Source organism: Somniosus microcephalus, chromosome 13, assembly GCF_052327205.1.
Source record: "Somniosus microcephalus isolate GS21.2 chromosome 13, FLI_Smic_1.0, whole genome shotgun sequence".
In the NCBI taxonomy this organism is placed as follows: Eukaryota; Metazoa; Chordata; class Chondrichthyes; order Squaliformes; family Somniosidae; genus Somniosus; species Somniosus microcephalus.
In genome coordinates, this window is record NC_140999.1 from 25,424,611 (window position 1) to 25,447,037 (window position 22,427).

The 22,427-nt window shown below is 46.5% G+C and overlaps 1 protein-coding gene across 2 annotated transcripts in view; it reads left to right on the forward strand.

Moving 5' to 3' along the window:
- LOC147108144 (uncharacterized) overlaps nucleotides 1-22,427 on the forward strand; it is an 81,605-nt gene that overhangs the window by 55,052 nt on the left and 4,126 nt on the right. For both annotated transcript variants that reach the window (XM_086004651.1, XM_086004652.1), the window contains exons 2-10: nucleotides 8,251-8,397; nucleotides 9,842-9,920; nucleotides 11,995-12,064; nucleotides 12,367-12,467; nucleotides 12,874-12,972; nucleotides 14,369-14,440; nucleotides 14,637-14,711; nucleotides 14,948-15,038; nucleotides 19,022-19,114. In XM_086004651.1, coding sequence (XP_085860777.1) covers nucleotides 8,251-8,397; nucleotides 9,842-9,920; nucleotides 11,995-12,064; nucleotides 12,367-12,467; nucleotides 12,874-12,972; nucleotides 14,369-14,440; nucleotides 14,637-14,711; nucleotides 14,948-15,038; nucleotides 19,022-19,114 — 827 coding nt within the window. The remainder of the gene's footprint in view (nucleotides 1-8,250; nucleotides 8,398-9,841; nucleotides 9,921-11,994; nucleotides 12,065-12,366; nucleotides 12,468-12,873; nucleotides 12,973-14,368; nucleotides 14,441-14,636; nucleotides 14,712-14,947; nucleotides 15,039-19,021; nucleotides 19,115-22,427) is intronic.

The window sequence follows — 22,427 nt, forward strand, 5'->3', positions numbered from 1 at the left end:
TCAAATCGGCGTGCAACGCTGAATTGTCGCACGATCTGGGATTTGGGCGTCGCTACTCTTGATAACGCCCTCTCCAAACTGCGCACGGCAGAACGTGCGTGCAACAGTACAACGAAGTCACTGCCGGCACTGCTTAAGGGAACACACAAACCTTTCGAGTAAGTTTTGCTTTTGTACTGGTTTATTTACATTTTAGTGATGTATTGGCTTGGTGTAATACATTTAAAAAGTTGTTAGTGTGCAGGGAGTGCAGCTGGACGTTTGTAAGGTTTTGAGTCTTAAATGAAGGCCTCTGAGAACACTTGCTTCCAGTCCTGGGGCTTTAGTTGCAGTCCCCTTTGGGCTGCAGCATGACATGGAGATGGAGCAGAGGCAGCAAAGGGGACAAGCTACTCGCAGAAGGAAATGGAAGGAAGGAGCCAACCCAGACAGCCCCTTTCTGGCCAGGATATCCAGGATCGAATCATCTGCCTGTGGTACCAGTGAACACCACCCTAATTAGCCTTTCAACATTTGTCCTACACCTTACCTTCCCTCTGTTACTGACCATCACAGTGTCCTCTTGGCCGCAATGCTGAAATAAAAGCCACCACAAAGCAAACTTTCCAATCCAACTTTATGCATCCAATATTACATCAAAAAATCAACTAATCACCCTTGTGCATTTCTTTAGTGACTGTCTTGCATGTGCCTTTGCCTATCCTAGTGATGTCATGCTGTGCTACTCCACTGGCTGCAGCATGGCTGGCGGAAGACTGCTGACTTTCAGTGGGGGACACTGCAGGTGGTCTTGCAGGACGACCCCAAGGAGCTGGTGGCTGGGAGTGTGACGGTATTTCTCATTCTTCTTCACTCTCCTCTCCCTCTTTTTGTTGACCAGTCGGGACCAGCGGGAGCAGCGAGGAGGAGCTCGGGAGAAAACCCGGTGACCAGCGAGGCCCGAGACCAGTCGGGAGCAGTGTGGTGAGACCGGTATAAAAACCGGAGAGCAGCGAGGCCCGAGACCAGTCGGGACCAGCGGGAGCAGCGAGGAGGAGCTCGGGAGAAAACCCGGCGACCAGCGAGGCCCGAGACCAGTCGGGAGCAGTGTGGTGAGACCGGTATAAAAACCGGAGAGCAGCGAGGCCCGAGACCAGTCGGGACCAGCGGGAGCAGCGAGGAGGAGCTCGGGAGAAAACCCGGCGACCAGCGAGGCCCGAGACCAGTCGGGAGCAGTGTGGTGAGACCGGTATAAAAACCGGAGAGCAGCGAGGCCCGAGACCAGTCGGGAGCAGCGAGGAGGAGCTCGGGAGAAAACCCGGCGACCAGCGAGGCCCGAGACCAGTCGGGAGCAGTGTGGTGAGACCGGTATAAAAACCGGAGAGCAGCGAGGCCCGAGACCAGTCGGGACCAGCGGGAGCAGCGAGGAGGAGCTCGGGAGAAAACCCGGCGACCAGCGAGGCCCGAGACCAGTCGGGAGCAGTGTGGTGAGACCGGTATAAAAACCGGAGAGCAGCGAGGCATACCAACTCAGCAGCGGGGAGAGAGGTAAAAAGTAATCAGTGTGTGACGTCACCAGGGAGCAGGTAGGTGATTGGTTGGTGAGTATTTCTCTTTTTTCAATACAAGCTTGAATTCTGTGGTGTTAAATTTCTGTGGTGTAGTGGGGATAGTTGGTAAATAAAGCGCCCTAGAGCATACCTGTAACTGGGGTATTGAATAAATTTTTAAAGAAATTAAAGGGGTAAGTCATGGCAGGAGAGTTCAGACCCGTGCTCTGCTCCTCCTGCTCTATGTGGGAAGTCAGGGATGCTGCCAGTGTCCCTGATGACCATGTGTGCAGGAAATGCATCCAGCTGCAGCTACTTGTAGACCGCATTGCGGCGCTCGAGCTGCGGGTGGATGAATTTTGGAGCATGCGCGATGCTGAAAGGCTCGTGGATAACACGTTTAGCGAGTTGTGCACGCCTCAGGGTAGGGCAGCACAGGGGGTGACCATCAGGCGGAGCAACAAAGCAGGCAGGTAGTGCAGGGAACCCCTGCGGACATCCCCCTTTCAAACAAGTATACCGCTTTGGATACTGTTGAGGGGGATGACTCACCAGGGGAAGGCAGCAGCGGCCAACTTCCTGGCACTGGGGGTGCTCCTGCTGCCCAGGAAGGGGGGAAAAAGAGTGGGAGAGCAATAGTGGTAGGGGATTCTATAGTAAGGGGAACAGATAGGCGTTTCTGTGGCCGTAGACGTGAATCCAGGATGGTTTGTTGCCTCCCTGGTGCCAGGGTCAAGGATGTCACTGAGCGGCTGCAGGGCATTCTGGAGGGGGAGGGAGAACAGCCAGTGGTCGTGGTCCACATTGGTACCAACGACATAGGTAAAAAGAGGGATGAGGTCCTGCAGCAAGAATTTAGGGAGCTAGGTGAAGGATTAAGGAGCAGGACCTCAAAGGTTGTAATCTCTGGATTACTCCCGGTGCCACGTGCTAGTAAGTATAGGAATAGGAAGATAGAACAGATGAATGCGTGGCTAAAGGGATGGTGCAGGGGGGAGGGCTTTAGTTTCCTGGATCACTGGGTCTGCTTCTGGGAAAGGTGGGACTTGTACAAGTCGGACGGTTTACACCTGAACCAGGGGGGAACCAATATCCTTGCGGGGAGGTTTGCTAGCACTGCTGGGGAGGGTTTAAACTAACTTGGCAGGGGGTTGGGGTACAGAGTGGAGCTATAGTAGGGGGTGATTTACGGCCAAATACAGAGGGAAAAACAAGTCAGCTGGGAAGGCAGAGCAAATATGTGAAGGCAAAAGAGAATATGGCAGGGCTGGAAGGCATTTATTTTAATGCAAGGAGTCTTGCAAATAAGGTGGATGAACTGAAGTTGTTGTTGAACACATGGGAGTACGATATTGTTGCTATCACGGAGACATGGTTGAGGGAGGGTCAGGACTGGCAGCTCAATATTCCGGGGTATAGAATCTTCAGGCGAGACAGAGGGGGGTGTAAAAGGGGAGGGGGTGTTGCAATATTAATTAAGGAGTCAATTACTGCTGTAAGGAGGGATGATATATTAGCGGGTTCCTCTAATGAGGCCATATGGGTAGAACTTAAAAACAAAAAGGGGGCAAGCACTTTGCTGGGAGTGTACTATAGGCCCCCAAACAGGGGGAGATAGAGGAACAGATATGTAGGCAAATCTCCGAGAAGTGCGAAAATAATAGGGTAATAATAGTGGGGGATTTCAACTTCCCCAATATAAATTGGGACAGTCAGAGTGTGAAAGGCTTAGAGGGTGCAGAATTCTTAAAGTGCATCCAGGAGAGCTTTTTGAGCCAACATGTAGAAAGTCCTACAAGAGAGGGGGCGGTACTGGACCTAATTCTGGGGAATGTAGCCGGGCAAGTGGTGGAAGTGTCAGTAGGAGAGCATTTTGGCGACAGTGACCATAATTCGGTGAGATTTAAGGTGGTCATGGAAAAAGACAAAGACGGCCCGGAAATAAGGGTTCTAAATTGGGGGAAGGCCGATTTTAATATGATAAGGCAGGATCTGGCCAAAGTGGACTGGGAGCAGCTGCTTATAGGAAAATCCACATCAAAACAGTGGGAGACTTTCAGAAGGGAAATAGAGAGAGTACAACGCCAACATGTTTCTGTAAAGGTCAAGGGTGGGACCAACAAGCAAAGGGAACCTTGGATGACAAGGGATATACAAAAATGCATTAGAAATAAGAGGGGGGCTTTTGGCAGTTACAAAAGACTAAAGACAGAAGAAGCCCTAGAGGAGTATAAAAAGTGCAGGGGCATACTTAAAAAAGAAATTAGGAGGGCGAGGAGGGGCCATGAAATAACACTGGCAAGCAAAATAAAGGAAAATCCTAAGATGTTTTATAAGTATATTAAGGGCAAGAGGATAACCAGGGAAAGGGTAGGGCCCATTAGGGACCAAAGTGGCAATCTGTGTGTAGAGCCAGAGGATGTAGGCGGGGTTTTAAATGAATTTTTTGCATCTGTGTTCACTATGGAGAAAGACGATGCAGACATAGAAATCGGGCAAGGGGACTGTGACATACTTGAACATATTAGCATCGAGAGGGAGGAGGTGCTAGCGGTTTTAGCGGGCCAAAAAGTGGATAAATCCCCAGGCCCGGACGAGATGTATCCCAGGCTGCTGTGGGAGGCAAGGGAGGAGATTGTAGGGGCTCTGACACTAATTTTCAGAACCTCTCTGGCCACAGGGGATGTACCAGAGGACTGGAGAACAGCTAACGTAGTACCATTATTCAAGAAGGGTAGCAGGGATAAACCAGGGAATTACAGGCCAGTGAGTCTAACATCTGTGGTGGGGAAATTATTGGAAAAAATTCTGAGGGACAAAATTAATCTCCACTTCGAGAGGCAAGGATTAATCGGGGATAGTCAGCATGGCTTTGTTAAGGGTAAATCATGTCTAACAAATCTGATCGAATTTTTCGAGGGGGTGACTAGTGGGGTGGATGAGGGAAATGCTGTGGATGTGGTGTACATGGACTTCAGTAAAGCTTTTGACAAAGTCCCGCATAGGAGACTGGTCAAGAAGGTAAGAGCCCATGGGATCCAGGGTGCCTTGGCGCGTTGGATCCTAAACTGGCTGAGTGGCAGGAGGCAGAGGGTGATGGTCGAAGGTTGCTTTTGTGACTGGAAGCCTGTGTCCAGTGGGGTACCTCGGGGATCGGTGCTGGGTCCCTTATTGTTTGTGATCTACATAAATGATTTGGATGAAAATGTAAAAGGTATGATCAGTAAGTTCGCAGATGACACGAAAATTGGTGGGGTGGTAAATTGCGAGGAGGAAAGCCTCCGGCTACAGGACGATATAAACGGGTTGGTCAGATGGGCGGAAAAGTGGCAAATGGAATTTAACCCTGAAAAGTGCGAGGTGATGCATTTTGGACGGACAAATAAGGCAAGGGAATACACAATGAGTGGTAGGACCCTAGGAAGTACAGAGGGTCAGAGGGACCTTGGTGTACATGTACATAGATCCCTGAAGGCAGCGGAGCAGGTAGATAAGGTGGTTAAAAAGGCATATGGGATACTTGCCTTCATTAGCCGAGGCATAGAATATAAGAGCAGGGAGGTTATGATGGAGCTGTACAAAACGCTGGTGAGGCCACAGCTGGAGTACTGTGTGCAGTTCTGGTCGCCTCACTATAGGAAGGATGTGATTGCTTTGGAGAGGGTGCAGAGAAGATTCACCAGGATGTTACCTGGGATGGAGCGCCTCAGCTATGAAGAGAGGCTGGACAGGCTGGAGTTGTTTTCCTTGGAGCAGAGAAGGCTGAGGGGGGACCTGATTGAGGTGTACAAAATAATGAGGGGCATAGATAGGGTAGATAAAGAGGAACTTTTCCCCTTAGTGGGGGGGTCAATAACAAGGGGGCATAGATTCAGGGTAAGGGGCAGGAGATTTAGAGGGGATTTGAGGAGGAACTTTTTCACCCAGAGGGTGGTTGGAATGTGGAACTCAATGCCTGAAAGGGTGGTGGAGGCAGGAACCCTCACAACATTCAAGAAGCATTTGGATGAGCACTTGAAATGCCATTGCATACAAGGCTATGGACCAAATGCTGGAAAATGGGATTAGACTGGACAGGGATGGATGGGTGGCGCAGACACGATGGGCCGAAGGGCCTCTTTCTGTGCTGTAAAACTCTATGACTCTAAAACTCTATGACTCTATGACCCACTGACTGGGCAGGCTGGATTTCTTGGGTGTCTGAAATAAGGAAGGCACAAGGGTAGGGTTGTGATGAGGGGAGGGGGGGAGAAACCAAGAGGTGCATGCTTACAGCATATGCAGCTTGTAAATCAGAAGAGATTGTAGGATGAGGGGGAAATGGGATGTGAAAAGGATAACGTAAGAGGATACCAGCATCTTGTATTCTTTCAACCCCGCCTGTTGAAATCTGTGTGTGTCTCCATCCAATGATATCAGCCACATTTTTTCCCCCTATATCGAATGAACTAAACATGAACACCTTTCAGAAGCTGAATTAACAGAGTTCCATATGCCAACACCGCTGCTGGCCAAGGGCTCAACCATGCCCCTGCCAAGAATGGCCAGCACCATCTCCTCCAAGGGGATGGAGTGAAGCTAGGAATGTGAGGTGTGCCTCGTCTTTAGTAGAGATTGTCGGTAGGTGAGTGATGGGGGATGAGCAGTCGTGCAATGAGCAGTGTGTGAGGCTAGTGGTGCAGTTGGTAGGAGACAGCTTTTGAAGATGCATTCACTGATCTTGACCACTCGCCTGAGGTCATGAAACTTCTTTGGGCACTGGAGCCAGGTCCTGGGGTCGACAGTGTTGGCAGTGACCACCTCAGCGATCTGGTCCCACACCACCTTTCTGGAGGGCCTCCTAGATTCCTGTGGTAGAGGACCTCACTTCCAATGTTGACCCCCTGCACAAAGCTCGAGTGCTGCATCTGAGACCCTGGGTGCCATTTTCCTCGTCTGCAGAGTCACTTGTGTTGGTGCTGAAGCACTTTTGCCATTTTTGATTAGCAGAAATCAGCTGACCTTGGAGCCGACTGCCTAGTGCTGAAGCAATCAAAAAAAAAAAAAATGTTTTTATCCGCAGCAGTCAACTCCTCTTTAAGAGGTGCTGACTGACTTTAAGAGGAGCAGGCTCGCCTCGCTCCTGCAACGTGAACTTTGGCCCCCTGCTGAGCGCACAGCCTGTCAGCAGCACGTTCCGTGCTAGGCTGTGTGCTACAATCCTGATAATTAGCGGGCAGCACGAAGTTGACGTCCTGCTTGCATATTTTGAACAGGCGCGGGCATTTTTTTGCATCGCTGTGCCCACTCCCGTTGTTTTGTCGTTATCGAATTTCCTGGCCACTGTGTTCTAATCTACCACAAACAAAGTGAAGGATGAATCGCAATGTCACTCTTCAAATCCTCATCTATTTGGACAAACTTTATCAGGAGGTGGTTAACTCTCTTGGTTAGCATGTGTAATGTCTGCATCAAACCTGTAACTTTTTAACGTGTCTGTGTTTTAAAACCTGTTCACTTAAAAGTTGCTACAAATGGTTGCGTACAATTATATGAAAACCTCAGTGGTTTATAAAACATTAGCATTAACCTCCTAACTGCTGCAGTCAAATATACTTAAAAACAAAACCTGCTTTACATTCCTGCTAACTGGAGGAAGACAAAGGCTTGCATTTTCGCTGTAACATAGGGGATAGTTACACTGCAATTGTACGCAGTATAAGAGGAGCAATATAACTGTAATTGCAGCTGGTGCAAAGCTCAATTTTGAACAATTAATGATGAAGGTGGTACAGCAGGCTGCCTGAAATTCTTTACAATTTTAAGCTTGTAGAGATGGGAAAGAACTGACACACTAGCCCTTTCTAACTATTTCCCTGGCAGTTTAAGTACGCATGGTTAGAGGTCTGCTTTCCCTGATTTAGAGGAATGGCGATCGATGTTTTACTTTTTTTACGTTTCCCATTCTTGACTGACGACTGTGGGAAGTAGTGAGGTGATCAGAATGATAAATGACGTACCATACTGGGTGCTAGCCTTTTTCTCAGGGAGGCAGAACTGTGTCTTTACATATAACGATGCCGTCTTCATTCTAAATGCCTCTTCATGAAGATTCTGCCTGTTGCTGACATGTCTTACTATGAAAGTGATATGAATGAACAGGTTATTTGACCTAGGCTACTTCATGTTTCTGATATGAACTCCGGTTCGGGACCTTAAGGATTAATTCACAAAGACACGGCCTGACATGAATCAGTCATTCATGAAAGGAAGACTTATGAAATAATACTGAGCGGCCTACGGGTGGCGCTGTCCAGGGAAAGTATAAATAATCGGGCATGGACCCAGCTTGCGCAGGACATTCTTAACAGGAATTAGTGAAGGACACAACTAGACCTCCATGTTGTAAAACAGTTGATTAAAGCTTTGTTTAATGCTTAGACCAAGTGCCTAATAGCTTTCTTACGTCACGGCCTCCTTCTGTAAAGATAACGATTGTCTTTCCATTCCAGTGAGGTTTGTTAGTGAGCAAACTTTATGGTGGCTCTAGGAAAGGGCCCATGGAGCAACGAAGGCAAAGATCAAAATGACTACACTGCTGCACCATTATGTAACCAACTAATTGCTCTTGCTTATTTGTTGCATATTTGTTTTACAAACCTGCCGTGGACTGCGGGTAATGTTGGTAACCCTCGAGACGGTTGTCAGTATTTATTGATTTGAGGTTTTGTCATTTTTGCAGCGGCTGTCCGAATGAGATTGCACTGATGGCTGATAAACAGAAGAAGAGCAAAAAGTTGTTGCAGGCACAATTAAAGACATACAACTTGGAAAATGATTCCACATTGCCTGAGATCCAGCAGAAGGAGAAAGTGCCGCCCCTCATAAGGTGACGTGCACAGTTTCAATTGCCTCTGTGCATATTTTTTTTTAAAAAACATTTCAAATTGAATATTGCTTATGTTGCACCTTTATGAACTTTTGTAAGAAATAAAAGACTAATAATGTGTCTTTTTAATTAATTAATAATACATTTCTCCACCTCTCCACTTTTTCCTCCTTTTTAAGATGCTCCTTAAAACCTACCTCTTTGACCAAGCTTTTGGTCACCTGGCCTAACATCTTCTATGGCTTGGTGTCAATTTTTTTGATAACGCTCCTGTGAAGCGCCTTGGCATGTTTTATTACATTAAAAGTGCTATATAAATATAAGTTTTGTCTGCAAAATGGTTTTAATGCTTTTAACTGATTCAGTAGAAATATGCAAGACTTCTTTGTGAACAAGTTAGACACATTGCAGGACATTTGACCATTTTATAGTTTGCCGCAACATGATTGGAGATGTAGTCATTCCATTGTATTAACGAACGTATATGTCACTAAGTTCTACAAACTAGTTTGAAAAATCATATTGCAAATGTATACAATAGTGCGCACTGGAGCCAACATGGCAGCAAGCTGTTATGATCTGGAATGCACTGCCTAAAAGGGTGGTGAAAGCAGCTCAAAAGGGAATTGGATATATACTTGAAAAGGGGGAAAAAAAATTGCAGAGCTGTGGGACTAATTGGATGGCGCTTTCAAAGAACCGGCACAGGCACGATGGGCCGAATGGTCTTCTGTGCTGTATGATTCGATTTGAATGAAGATTTCAGAATTGAACTCTCTCTCCAGGAACTAAGCCGATTCCAAAACCCCCTCAAGTGGCAGCAAAAGCCTTTTAATTCTGAGCATTTTAACTTTAAATAAAGCCACCAAGTTGGTCTGCAGTGTACACTGAGCAAAGTGCTAATATGTGACTTTGGTGGCAAATTTTATTTTTGGTGGCAAAGCACTATTCGAATACAATGCTGTAATGAGAGAATATTTTAATTGTCTGCACTGTGTTGAGAGATAAAGACTTGCATATCAATCTAGTTAACAGCAATATTTTTTCTTCTGATTTTTGCACAAGAACAGTTGCCTAATGAAGTTGATCTATAGCACACATGGGTACATTCAAATTCTCCAGATGACTGTACCTTCCATAGTTATGAGTCTCTTTCCTCCCCCCTCCGATTCCTACCATTATATTTGCTTTTTAAGGAATCTGGTCAATACTTCGGAGTCTCTCTAGAAGTTAAGCTGATGCTGGGGGGGTAAATTCTGCACTCTCAGCGCTGGCCAATCTCTAGAGGAGCCCAGGGCAAAGGATTAAGGGTTACAGTGTCCTAACCCTGTCTCTAATCCACGCTTCCTTTTAAGCATAGCTCAGTGCTAGCAGTGTGGGGATGTTGAATTTAGCTGTAACAGAAATGAAGACCGTCTGCTGATGTGATTATTGCTTTATTCAGGTCACAGGCCTTCGATTTACCTGGTTTAAAAAATGAAGACGAGCCATACATTGGAAGAAAAAGATCCTCCTCTACTTCTGTAAGGAACTAATTTATATTAAACCGTGTTCCATACTATCACATAGTGTACTTCTGTTAAAATAATGGCACACAAGTGACTAGTCACAGATTCAGAGTTAGAGGCCGGGATCTTACCTGAAGAGGCATGTTGGGGGTGGGAATATTGCCTTTTGGGTTCTAGTCCTGCCCCCAGCGACGTCCGACGCAGAGACGTGATTTTGCGTCAGTTGGCCTTGTTAAGCCCGCCTTGCGGGCTTGGCGGCCAATTAAGAGAAAGCCGGTGTCAGATGACATCAGTTGATGATGCATCATCTACCGGTTTTCTTAAAGGGGCCACCGCCATTTCTTTTTGACAGATGATTTTTTTTCAGTGTTTGACAGCATTGAGGTGCTGCAAACACTGACGATCACTGTACAAAGGTGAGCCCTTGCACCCAGGCTCTCCAGTGACACTCTCCTTAGGCTAAAAAAAGAAGGCATCTGCAGGTAAGGTTACAGAAGTGATCTGTCACTAGTGAGAAAGGTTCTCCCAATGAGATGGGACAACAGAAACACTTCAAAGCTTGTCATGTACAGAAAATTCTAAACCCATTAAAAATGACTTTCCCCACATTTTTTTACCTCTGCAACTCACCAGTGTCCCATTGGATCCTTCACACCACTTCTGCAGCTGTCATCTATACACAAATATTACAGTAGACCCACGGCACACCACACTTACCTGGCGGGGTTTCCCGATGTCAGGAAGCCCACAGTAGAAGTGTCAAAATTGGAAAAAGCCTCTTAACTGCCTGTTAACAAGGAGTTACGTGGCTATAATCCTTTTCCCGCCGCTAGGAGTTGGGTCCCTGCGCAAATCAGGGACCTGACTCCCGGGAAGATTGATTGCAGGCGGGTTGGAAGCGGGTTCGGGACCCGCTGCCAATCTTTTTGATTTTGCCAGCAGTCTCATCTCCAAACCTGCCCCCAGAGAGCGAGAAAACCACAAATGCATAGAAGGATAGAAAATGCCCTTGGTTATTTACAGTCAAAAATTGACTTGTAAGTGCGAGATATCAACATAAAATCATTTTGCTCCAAGAACTTCAGGCATATCCACCTCTGTTAATGAAGACATCAAACCTCCTTCTGGGTGACGGGCCTGTTGAAAAATGCCAGTGTCACATTCTAAGTGGAATCTAATAGTATATAAATTAAATATCTGGAAACCTTGCATGGGATTTCTGTGTGTATTTCTCATCTAAGAAAATGTTAGTTATGGCTGCATCTTTGATGGTATCTGAAGTTCTCTTCATAAGTTAGTTTCACTCACCTGATCTTTGGCCGCTTTCTGTGCTGTATGATTCATTCAGCCCATCATGTCTGTCGCACACATATAATGTAGCGTCTGTAGAGTTACAAAAAAATCATGAATCTCTGTTTGGGTGTCCAGCAGCATCTCCAGAGCCCAGGTGTTAAACATGATTTATTGCAACTTTGTCAACATTTTGCAGTTTACCATTTTAAATTCAAGGGGCAGAAATTGGGGGCTGTTTGAAGCTGGAATCTCTGCCCGCTCCATGGATGCACCTTGGATGTGTCCCACTTTCATGGGATGAAACATATTTGAGGTGGGTGCCAGCACCATTTACCGTGCAACTGGGGCACCCACCTCTGGAAGGCATTGGGAACTCTGAGGTATCTTGTCATGGTGCAAGACTGTGGCTGATCCACACGATCAATTTAAAAAAAAAAAAAAAAAAAAAAAAAAAATTAGCTGTATTTATTATTTGCTTGGCCTTGTAATACATCTGCGAATATGTGGACTGGAATATTATGTGGCTGCCCCTAAATGCCATGAAAATCCTGACTGGCAGAAATGGGGAAAAGAGCATGGTTTCATCCCAATTTCTGCCCCTGCCCACCCAGATTACAGTTTTTACACCAAATTCGGGGCCAACTACTTTACACACACTCTGAATGTTTTATCTACAATTTACAATAGTTATGCCTAGTACTTCTAAACATCTGGTTCTGGGACACATCAAATAAAATAATATATCTGATCTAACTAAGATTGTGTTTTTGCAAAATTTTTTTTTTTTTTTTTTTAGATTATCAAGCCAAACGCCACTTTCCACAAACAGTTTAAAGACATTGCTGAGAATGAGCATGTGATTGACAGTAAGTTTCTATATCGGGGGTGGATAGGGGCAGGGGATCCCAAGGCTAATATGTGTCTGCATGCTGTTGTTAATGTTCTGTAATATCCGTGTCCCAGCTTTGTAGAAAATTTCCGATAATGGGGAATGGAAAGATTTTTCGTGAACTGTTTGTATTTGAATTGTACTAGTATGGACTTCATTAACATTGAGATGAAATTAATGATAATCTCAAATTTGGATGCAGCATCTATGACCTTTGCACTCTAGATTCTGAAGGTCTTTATGTGGTTTAGTTATGTAACCAGCCCTGTTTCCCAATAGGTTTCAAATGTGCCTTGCATAAGGAAGTCCCATACCATGGCAAGATGTATGTGTCGGATAACTATATCTGTTTCTACAGCAGCATTTTAAAAGAAACCAAGGTATTTCTGTTTTTAAAAGCCATAAGTTTTATTATACAGTGCCCTGAAATAAATTCTGGCCACAGCAATGGGGAACAAATATCTTGATCGTGGTTGCAGCACTAGTTGGATCGGATATCTATTTGTGTAATGCAATTCCCCATCCTTGGTTAGCCTTTAAGAGAGATGCCTTGTGGAGCAAGAGCATTCAACTTCTTTGGGAGAAGGGGTAGTTTCTACTCCATGAGCATTTGCTGAATTAGTAAATGATGTATCCTGATCCCTTTGTTTACTCCTCATTGGAAGGAAGGATATATAGAAGCAAGACGTTATAATAAAGAAGAATTGCTTTTGATGGAGACTGGCATAAAGTGGGTAAAGCCGCAGAATAAGATTCATTAATTTTTCCTTCCGTCTCTATGTTCAGCTTGTTGTTCCTGTCACAACAGTGGCTATGTTGAAGAAGCAGAACACTGCCCTCCTTGTCCCCAATGCCCTGTGTATCAAGACCACAGAAGGAGAGAAGGCAAGTTTCATTTCTCTGATTCCATCCATTCATTCATACTTTTTGAGCAGAGGGAATAATGTTGAAAAGAGCAAAGTTTGCAAGAAATTTCCCAGCTCTCTACAGACTCTCCTTTGAAAATTATTTTTAAATATCAAATTTTATTCTTATAGAAAGGTAGGCTTTAAATTAGTTTCTTTGTCATTTTTCCGAGCTCAGAAGTTTGTTGTTTGAGATATATATAAAAAAAAATCTGCAAGTGCTAGACCTCTGAATTAAAAACCGTCTACATCTGAAAGGGAAAGACCACAAAATGTTTCCGGTTCTGATGAAAAGTACAGGCTGAAATATGAACCTGTCTTTCTGATTTGGATATAGATTTATCCATTGTGCATTTCTAACATTTTGGAGGTACATTTACACTACAACAGTAGCATCAGTGAGAAATGGTTTGCTGCACACCAATACTGCAGCCTGAATCTGAACTCTGGGTCTGGTCCATTTGTAGTTGCCCTGAGAATGTGGTGGTAGATCATCTTCTTGAACCGCTACAGTCCGTGTGGTGAAGGTGCTCCCACAATGCTGTTAGGTAGGGAGTCAGCAGTTTGTTACAACTGAGTGGCTTGCTTGGCCACTTCAGAGGGTAGTTAACAAGTGTACCGTGGCTGCAGTGTGTACCATCTACAAGATGCACTGCAGCAACTCGCCAAGGTTTCTTCAGCAGCACCTCCCAAACCCGTGACCTCTTCCACCTAGAAGGACAAGGGCGGCAGGCGCATGGGAACACCACCACCTCCAAGTTCCCCTCCAAGTCACACACCATCCTGACTTAGAAGTATATCGCCGATCCTTCATCGTCGCTGGGTCAAAATCCTGAAACTCCCTACCAAACAGCACTGTTGGGAGTACCTTCACCACACGGACTGCAGCGGTTCAAGAAGGCGGCTCACCACCACCTTCTCCAGGGCAATTAGGGATGGGCAATAAATGCTGGCCTTACCTTGCATCCCATTAACAAATTTTTAAAAATGCTGTTGTGGCACTGCAGTCACATAAAGGCCAGACCAGGTAAGGACAGCAGGTTTCCTTCTCTAAAGGTCATTCGTGAACCAATTGAGTTTTTATGATAATCCGACAGCTTCATGGTTATATTTACTCATACCAGCCTTTTATGTAAATGGAATTCAAATTCTCAAAATGATCTCTGATACAGAATTAACAACCCCCATCTGTAGAATGGGAGAGAGTAACCATATTTTCATCATTGCCTTGTTTATTTAGAACATTTTGTGACTGAAATCTGTTTCAAGCTGCAGCTTACATCATTCAAGCGGTTTCATTTAAATCCAAGTTAAAGTTGGTACAGCAAACAATTGTTTCCTGAAAACTAATTTTGTTTTGACTTTTCTTTTTGCAGCATCTGTTTGTATCATTACGGTCAAGGGACATGACTTTTAAAGTTCTGAAGACCGTTTGTGTCCATCTAGAGGTAGTTTTTCCAATCACCACTGATTTATTATATTAAAAATCAAGCTTTTGTTTCGGAGACCTATTGTATAAAACTCTCAGTGCATGTGTTTACACTTTGTAATTTCCATTATCATGTGAGCACTGCAGCAAGAACTAACTATTGAATTGCACTTGTATTTTATATATTTATGTTAATAATGAAATGTGTTTTCCAGAATGGAAGTCCCAATAATAGTCCTCGGGTTTCATCACTTGAAAGCAGTTTCAGTGCCGAATCCAAAAAATCACTGGTAAGAAACTTTAGTGCAGCTACTTAATTAAAATGGTTCCCAGTCCTAGCTCGAATGTATGATGTAAAGTACCCAAATGCAATTATTTGCTTTGTTTTGCTATTTTGCAATCTCGTACTGCTATTTTGAGATCGACAGTAAAACCAGATTCAGTAATAAAGTCCAATTAATAATTATAGGCTGATCACTAGAGATACTCTCTATATTACCTATAATGAAGGCATTTTTTTTTCCAGGAGTTGAGTCATTCCAGCTTTGAACAACAAAGCCAAGATCTGGACACCACCGATTGCCATCAAGCTTCCCCAGCGCCAGTACCAAGCACAGGTTAGCAACCTTTAAAATGTATTTGTAATGTAACGACCAAATAACTATTTATCTAAAAAGGATGAAGATTTTGTGAAGTAGATTGGATTTGGAGATGTCTCTGTAAAGCACTGTTATGATCTGGAGAGCTTGGCAGCTGTAGCTAGAGTGCTTCCTTGTGGGATATAATGGGGGGAAAATTGAGTCACGTCCCAAAAAAAAAAAAAAAAAAATTAGCACCCCCGCGGCCAAAATTGAATGGTAGTGCCCAAGAATGAGGCGGGGTGCTACTGGAAGCGCCCCGCCTCCCTCTTGGGGCGCTGTGAGGGAATATCGCGGTGCTACGTGCCGCAGTACTGCAGGCCTTCCCTTCTTAAAGGGGAGGGGCCTTGTGCAGCGCGACCCGGGGCCCAGCTGGGCTCAGAGCGGAGCTGGCAGTCCGCGGTGGTGGGGGGGGGCTGCAGAGGAGGCCGGGGATGGCAACGGGGGCAGGTGCTGGCAGGCGGCCAGCAACAAAAATGGCCGCCCGGCGCCCCGGCCGCAGGTAGGCCCCCCTGACCCCGTCGGACAGGGTGTCCGGTGGTAAGTCAGGGTGCTTCCGAAGATCGCGGCTTGTGGCGCAGCACCATGGGGCACTAACGGTTACCGCCGCCGCTAACCTCCCGCTGAATTTCGCTGGCAGCGTCGCGCCCGGGCGCCCTCTTATGGCGCTAACGGGAGGCGCAAAGCAACCGAATTTTTCCACCAATGCTTTTATGCAATTGCATTTTACATATTTATATATACCAATTATCACCATCCACCCTCCTTCAACCAGAATGGGCAGCATGCTTCGGCTACAGTCAGAGTGGCGGGAAATGTTCATGTCAATAACGTTCTTATTCCTGCCTCTCCCTCCCTGAATGACAGTTATCTGTGCAATAGTCATCACAGTCCAGCTACTGAAGCAAACCAGTTGAAGTTACTGGCGAATGGCGACACTAGAACTGGAACACATGACCATCTGATCAGAAGCCCAGTCCTTCCATTGCGTGAGCTAGCCAGCTTCCAGTTCAAAGGTCTCTGAACTTAACACTTCACTTCGGGGCAAAGCGTTGAGGGCACTTGTATGGAAACAGGAAAGATGGCTTGAGCTTCTAAGCATGGTTTCAGAAATGGCATCACGTGTAGGTGTTAAACATCTGCTTTTGATAAATTGAGAGTGCGTGCTCTCAGTGGGGGGGAGCCTTGCCCGCTGCGAATGCAAATCAGGAAATTGCACACGCTTCCCGTAATTTTTCGTCCATTCATTTTAATGGCAGCATGCCCATCGTTTCCCAAAATCTAGTTCCAGTGGGTGAGGCTTCCCGGTAGGTGCATGCATTTGTAACATTGGCTCTTAGAATAAACACAACTATCATAGAGGTGCAATAAATTGTTTACTACATTCATAATCTAGAAAGATTATACTATTCAATCAGTATGCTTGCTATAACGCGGTCTTTGTTTAATGTTTAGCTGCCAAGACCCTAAGCTCTGCCATTCCCTCCCTAACCCTCTCTGACACTCTGCCTCCTTTAAGACACTCATTAAATCCTACTTTTTTGACCTCACCTGTCGTAATATATCTTTATGTGGCTCGGTGTCAAATTTTGTTTGATAATCGCTTCAGTGAAGCGCCATGGGACGTTTTACTACGTTAAAGGCACTATATAAATGCAAGTTGTTATTGGTGTACAAGGGTTATCATGATCCTTTGTGCCAATTGTGTTTCTTTTCTGCAGCGCGGTTACAGCCATCAATGGGTATCCTAATAGGACTCCCCTGAGGCGTGAGGTGCTGGAAAGGAGGACCACCGAAAGGAAGGCAGACAGTTTGGGATGTACAAGAGGTGCCCTGTGTCCACCTGCTGATACCAGCCCACCTGCATCTGCAAACAGGTGGTCATGCACCTCTCGTTGCCAAACAATTAGTGCATGCAGGGGTTCCAACTCCAGGTTTGGTGGTGGTAGCAGGCAAAATGGCACAGATAAGCGTGAAGACTTGACTAATCAGTTCTTTGGCAGCACTCTAAGCCTAGCACGCCATACTTTACATGGTACTGTATGAATGAAGGCGTGGCGGGGTGATTATCAGACAGCAAAACATGATTGGCTGCATTCGCCAAGATTCCAACGGTATTTGCAGACATTGTTCCAGCTGCCTGGCCCCATTGGCAAAACTGCCTTCGGAGCCTTGGTCAGCAGTCACATGCAAAGCTGTGCCATCTGCTGGAAGGGCATCTGGTCCTAACCTGGACCATTGGATGGGCACAGACAGTAACGGATCTTGTCAGCTGCATGTGGGGGTTCCTTTCACTTCATTTTTGGCTGTCGCTTCTTAATCTCCTGCCTTTTAAGCATTGGCAAAAGATGTTGTTTGAGTTTTTTTTCTAAACGCTTTCAGAATATTTATTCCCCCCACCTCCAATTGTGACATTTCCCTTTGCCTCTGTCCCTTTTTATATTTTATTTACAAATTTTCTCTCCCACTTCTAAATGTGCCATTTACAGTCGATCTGCTCTGCACCTGGATCTGTAAATAATGAATCAAATGACCTGACCCAGGAAATTTGAGGGCTATTTGCACATTACCACTCGGGCAGAATTGGCACCAGTTCTTAACCTTTTAGATATGACTTGCACCAGATAGGGGAAACCCAGTCCCTTGTTGTCTTCATCCTATGAGATCTGTGCCTGATACATTTTGGATGCTGTAGAACAAACTTCAAATCTGGTCACACCATCATTTATATATTGGCGGTTTTATTTTCATTCCAAGACAGTTGAGAGAATATTGCAGATACAGTGGGCTAAATTCTTGCCTTCACCACCTGGTAATCCAATGGAATGAAAATTGGACGAATTCTATAATGGGCGGCCAATCCACTCCGCCAGAAAACCCCCCCATACAGTGAAGTCAAAAGGTTTACCCGTGTTTTACCTCTGCCTTCCTGTTTAAGGTTAATGATTGACGCCAGAGACTTAAAGTAAGGCAGGAAATGACAATAAAATGAGGGGATGAAACTGAATTTCACAATTCCTCTAACTGATGTTCATGGAACACGTCTGGTTTCCCTTCATGTGATGAAATGTCAGGCTCGTTAGCTCTTTAGCGGAATCTTACACTTGAGAGGCTTTTACGTTAAATTATCCCTTAACGATAAAACTCTGTGGGAGACTCGAGTTGAGTGTGTCTCATTGGTGATGCCTTTCCACACAAGGTTATTATTTAAACTAGGCAAAGCATTGTCATTGTTTGTGGAAACCGATTCACAAAACCGCTTGTGATTACTATGGACACGACAAAGGCACACTCGGACCAGTCGACTCCTGCTCTCCACCTAACCACCGTGCAGCTCGTTCCTTCTCTTACAAAAGCAAAACTTCTGCAGATGCTGGAAATCTGAAATAAAAACAGAAAATGCTGGAAATACTCGGCAGGTCAGGCAGCATCTGTGGAGAGAGAAACCGTGTTAAAGCAGAGTTTTTCCAGTTCTGATGAAGGGTCAGTGACTTGAAATATTGACCCTGTTCCTCTCCATAGCTGCTGCCTGACCTGCTGAGTATTTCCAGCATTTTCTGTTTTTATTTCATTCCTTTTTATTTCATTCCTTCTCTCTGTATATTTTTCCTTCTCTTTCCCTTGCTCTCTTCCTTCTGATAAGCTGCTCATCTGTAACATCTTCTGATGAAGGGCAGTGACTGAAACTTTCATATTTTCTTTTCTTTACAGACGCTGCCTGACTTGCTGAGAGTTTCCAGCATTTTCTGCGCAGTGTTTTTTTAATAATCAACTTTATTGTCATTGTTAGTGCACAAGTGCAGTACAACAAAATGTAGGCTTGCGGCTCCCGAGAGTGTACATTTAGATTAAGACATTTAGATTAATCTCCGGTAACTTTGCTTATCTGGTTTTATAGCGAAGTGCCTCTTGTGCATCAGCGCTCCCTGACCGTGTTGCTTTTCATTATGTGCCTCCCACAGGTGCTGCAGATGCAGCCAGTAATGGGACTCTTCTGTGGAAAGAGAACAAGGAACAGGAAGATCAGCCCGATGAGGGAACTTCACGCGACAGTGGTAAGGATCATTTACTGCATACCTGGCACAATGGTAGAAAAATGACACTCCCGCTTGATGTAATACATTCAGGAGGAAGTGAGCGCACTCAGTGATGTGTGGGTGTAGGCAGAAGCTTGGCAGCGAGCCCACCTACCCACTCTTTTAACCATAGTTTTAGTCATAGTGATGCATAAGCTGTGGAAATCTAAGGAGAATGGGAAAATAGTTAAATGCAGTAACTGAATGAACCAGTTGATTTCCAAACCGCTTTAACAGCTAATGGAGAGAAATAACTGTGCAATACAAATGTCCTTGCATTTTGAAATTCATGAAAAGTCTGCTAAAGTCAATTGATTTTCACCTGCAGTGGGGTACTGCTGATCCAAACAACCCCATCCCCTCAATTCTGATAAATTCAAGAGCTTGGATAAGTGGTTCATGTATGGTACTGCATTACTTCAGCACAGAAACTGCTATAAAATGAGCTGGCATTAAGAGTGAATGAAAACACGAGGTAGACTGGGATGTTGGGCAGTTCACGGATAAATGACATCCCATCTCTGTGATACGCTTATCAATTACTTCATAAAAGGTGATGAGTCGAAGAAGAGATGACGAGTCGAAAGAAGAGATGAATAAGGCTTTTATTAGCTAAGAAGAGACCATGCTTCTTCGTGAGTGACTGAACAAGTCTGAACGAAACCCACACAGTGGTGGGTGGAGTCAGCTGAGGCATGCCTCCATACACAGCGCCACCCAGAGGTGGCAATATACAATACAGTGGTTTACCACATTCACCCCTTGTTTAATGTGAAGTCCGGCGGGGTGAAGGGTACTACAAGTTAAGTCTATCAGGAGGCCTTGTCTGACGTCCTGATCGTCGTGGTGGCGGCGGTGGTGTTGCAGCATCCGACGTCGGGTCTGGTGTCTGGGTGGTTGGCGAAGATTCCTGGGGCTTTGGCATGCCGTCTGCAGGGGTTGGGTTGGGAGGGGTGGTGGGGGATAACAGTGGTAAGGGGGATAACGGTGGTAAGGGGGATAACGGTGGTAATTCAGGGGTACCCGAGGGTGCGAGATCTCGTATGGAGACCGTGTCCTCCCGCCCGTCTGGGTATGTCACCCAGGCATACTGGGGGTTGGCGTGTAGGAGGTGCACCCGCTCGACCAGGGGGTCCGTTTTATGCGTCCTCACGTGCCTCCGCAGTAGGACGGGCCCAGGAGAAGTCAACCATGCCGGTAGCGAGGTTCCCGATGTAGACTTCCGGGGGAAAACGAACATTTTCTCATGAGGGGTCGCATTAGTGGCAGTACAAAGCAGTGACCGAATGGAGTGGAGCGCTGCAGGGAGGACCTCCTGCCAGCGGGAGGTCGGAAGGCCCTTAGATTTTAGTGCTAAGAGGACTGCCTTCCAAACCGTCGCGTTCTCCCTTTCCACCTGGCCGTTCCCCCGGGGGTTGTAACTGGTGGTCCTGCTCGTGGCGATACCTCTTGTTAGCAGGTACTGCCGAAGTTCGTCGCTCATGAACGATGAGCCCCTGTCGCTATGTATATAGCTGGGGAACCCGAACAGAGCGAAGATGTCATTCAGACACTTGATGACCGTGGTACTGGTCATGTCTGGGCAAGGGATGGCAAAGGGGAAACGGGAGTACTCATCAACTATGTTGAGGAAGTACACATTGCGGTCAGCGGAGGGGAGGGGCCCTTTAAAATCGACGCTCAGGCGTTCGAAGGGGCGGGTGGCCTTGATCAGGCTTGCTCTGTCCGGCCTATAGAAGTGCGGTTTGCACTCGGCGCAGATTTGGCAGCTCTTGGTCATGGTCCTGACCTCCTCGATGGAGTAGGGCAGGTTACGGGATTTGATAAAATGGAAAAACCTGGTGACCCCCGGGTGGCAGAGGTCATTGTGGAGGGACTGCAGCCTATCACTCTGCGCGTTGGCGCATGTACCACGTGATAGGGCATCTGGGGGCTCATTGAGTTTCCCTGGCCGATACAAGATATCATAATTGTAGGTGGAGAGTTCGATTCTCCACCTCAAGATCTTGTCGTTCTTGATTTTACCCCTCTGCTTATTATTAAACATAAAAGCTACTGAACGCTGGTCAGTGAGCAGGGTAAATCGTTTCCCGGCCAGGTAATGCCTCCAGTGACGCACCGCTTCTACAATAGCCTGGGCCTCCTTTTCGACGGAGGAGTGTCTCGTCTCGGGGCCCTGGAGGGTCCTTGAGAAAAAGGCCACGGGTCTGCCCGCCTGGTTAAGGGTCGCGGCTAGGGCGAAGTCGGAGGCATCGCTCTCCACTTGGAAGGGGATGGACTCATCCACCGCGTGCATTGCGGCCTTCGCGATATCGTTCTTGATAAGAGTGAAGGCTGCACACGCCTCTGGTGTCAGGGGGAAGGAGGTGGCTTTGATGAGGGGCCTGGCTTTGTCTGCATAGAGGGGCACCCACTGGGCGTAGTAGGAGAAAAACCCCAGGCATCTCTTCAGTGCTTTTTGGCAGTGGGGAAGGGGTAGCTCCATTAGGGGGCGCATTCTGTCGGGGTCGGGCCCGATGACTCCGTTCTCCACCACGCAGCCGAGGATGGCCAGGCGCTTGGTGTGAAACATACATTTTTCCTTATTGTACGTTAGGTTCAGCCGTTGGGCCGTACGGAGGAAATTTGCTAGATTAACGTCGTGGTCCTGCTGGTCGTGGCCGCAGATGGTGACGTTATCCAAATAGGGGAAGGTTGCCCGCAGCGCGTTCTGGTCAACCATTCGGTCCATCTCCCTTTGGAAGACCGAAACCCCGTTGGTGACGCCGAAGGGGACCCTAAGGAAGTGGTAGAGGCGGCCGTTTGCCTCGAAGGCAGTATACTGGCGGTCCTCATGGCGGATGGGCAGCTGGTGGTACGCTGACTTAAGGTCGATGGTGGAGAATACTTTGTATTGCGCAATCTGATTGACCATATCAGATATGCGAGGGAGGGGGTACGCGTCCAGCTGGGTGTACCGGTTTATGGTTTGGCTGTAGTCGATTACCATGCGGCGTTTTGCAGTGGTTTTAACGACTACAACCTGGGCTCGCCAGGGGCTAGTGCTACCTTCGATAATGCCCTCCTTCAATAGCCGCTCCACCTCAGAGCTGATAAAAGCTCTGTCCCCGGCACTGTACCGCCTGCTTTTGGTAGCGATGGGTTTACAGTCGCGGGTGAGGTTAGCGAACAGGGGAGGGGGGGGGACTTTTAATGTGGAAAGGCTGCAGGTGGTTTGCAGCGGGCGATTTAAAAGTTGTTGGTTGCAGACTGTGAGTGGGGGGAGGGGTCCACCGTATGCTAGTGTGACACT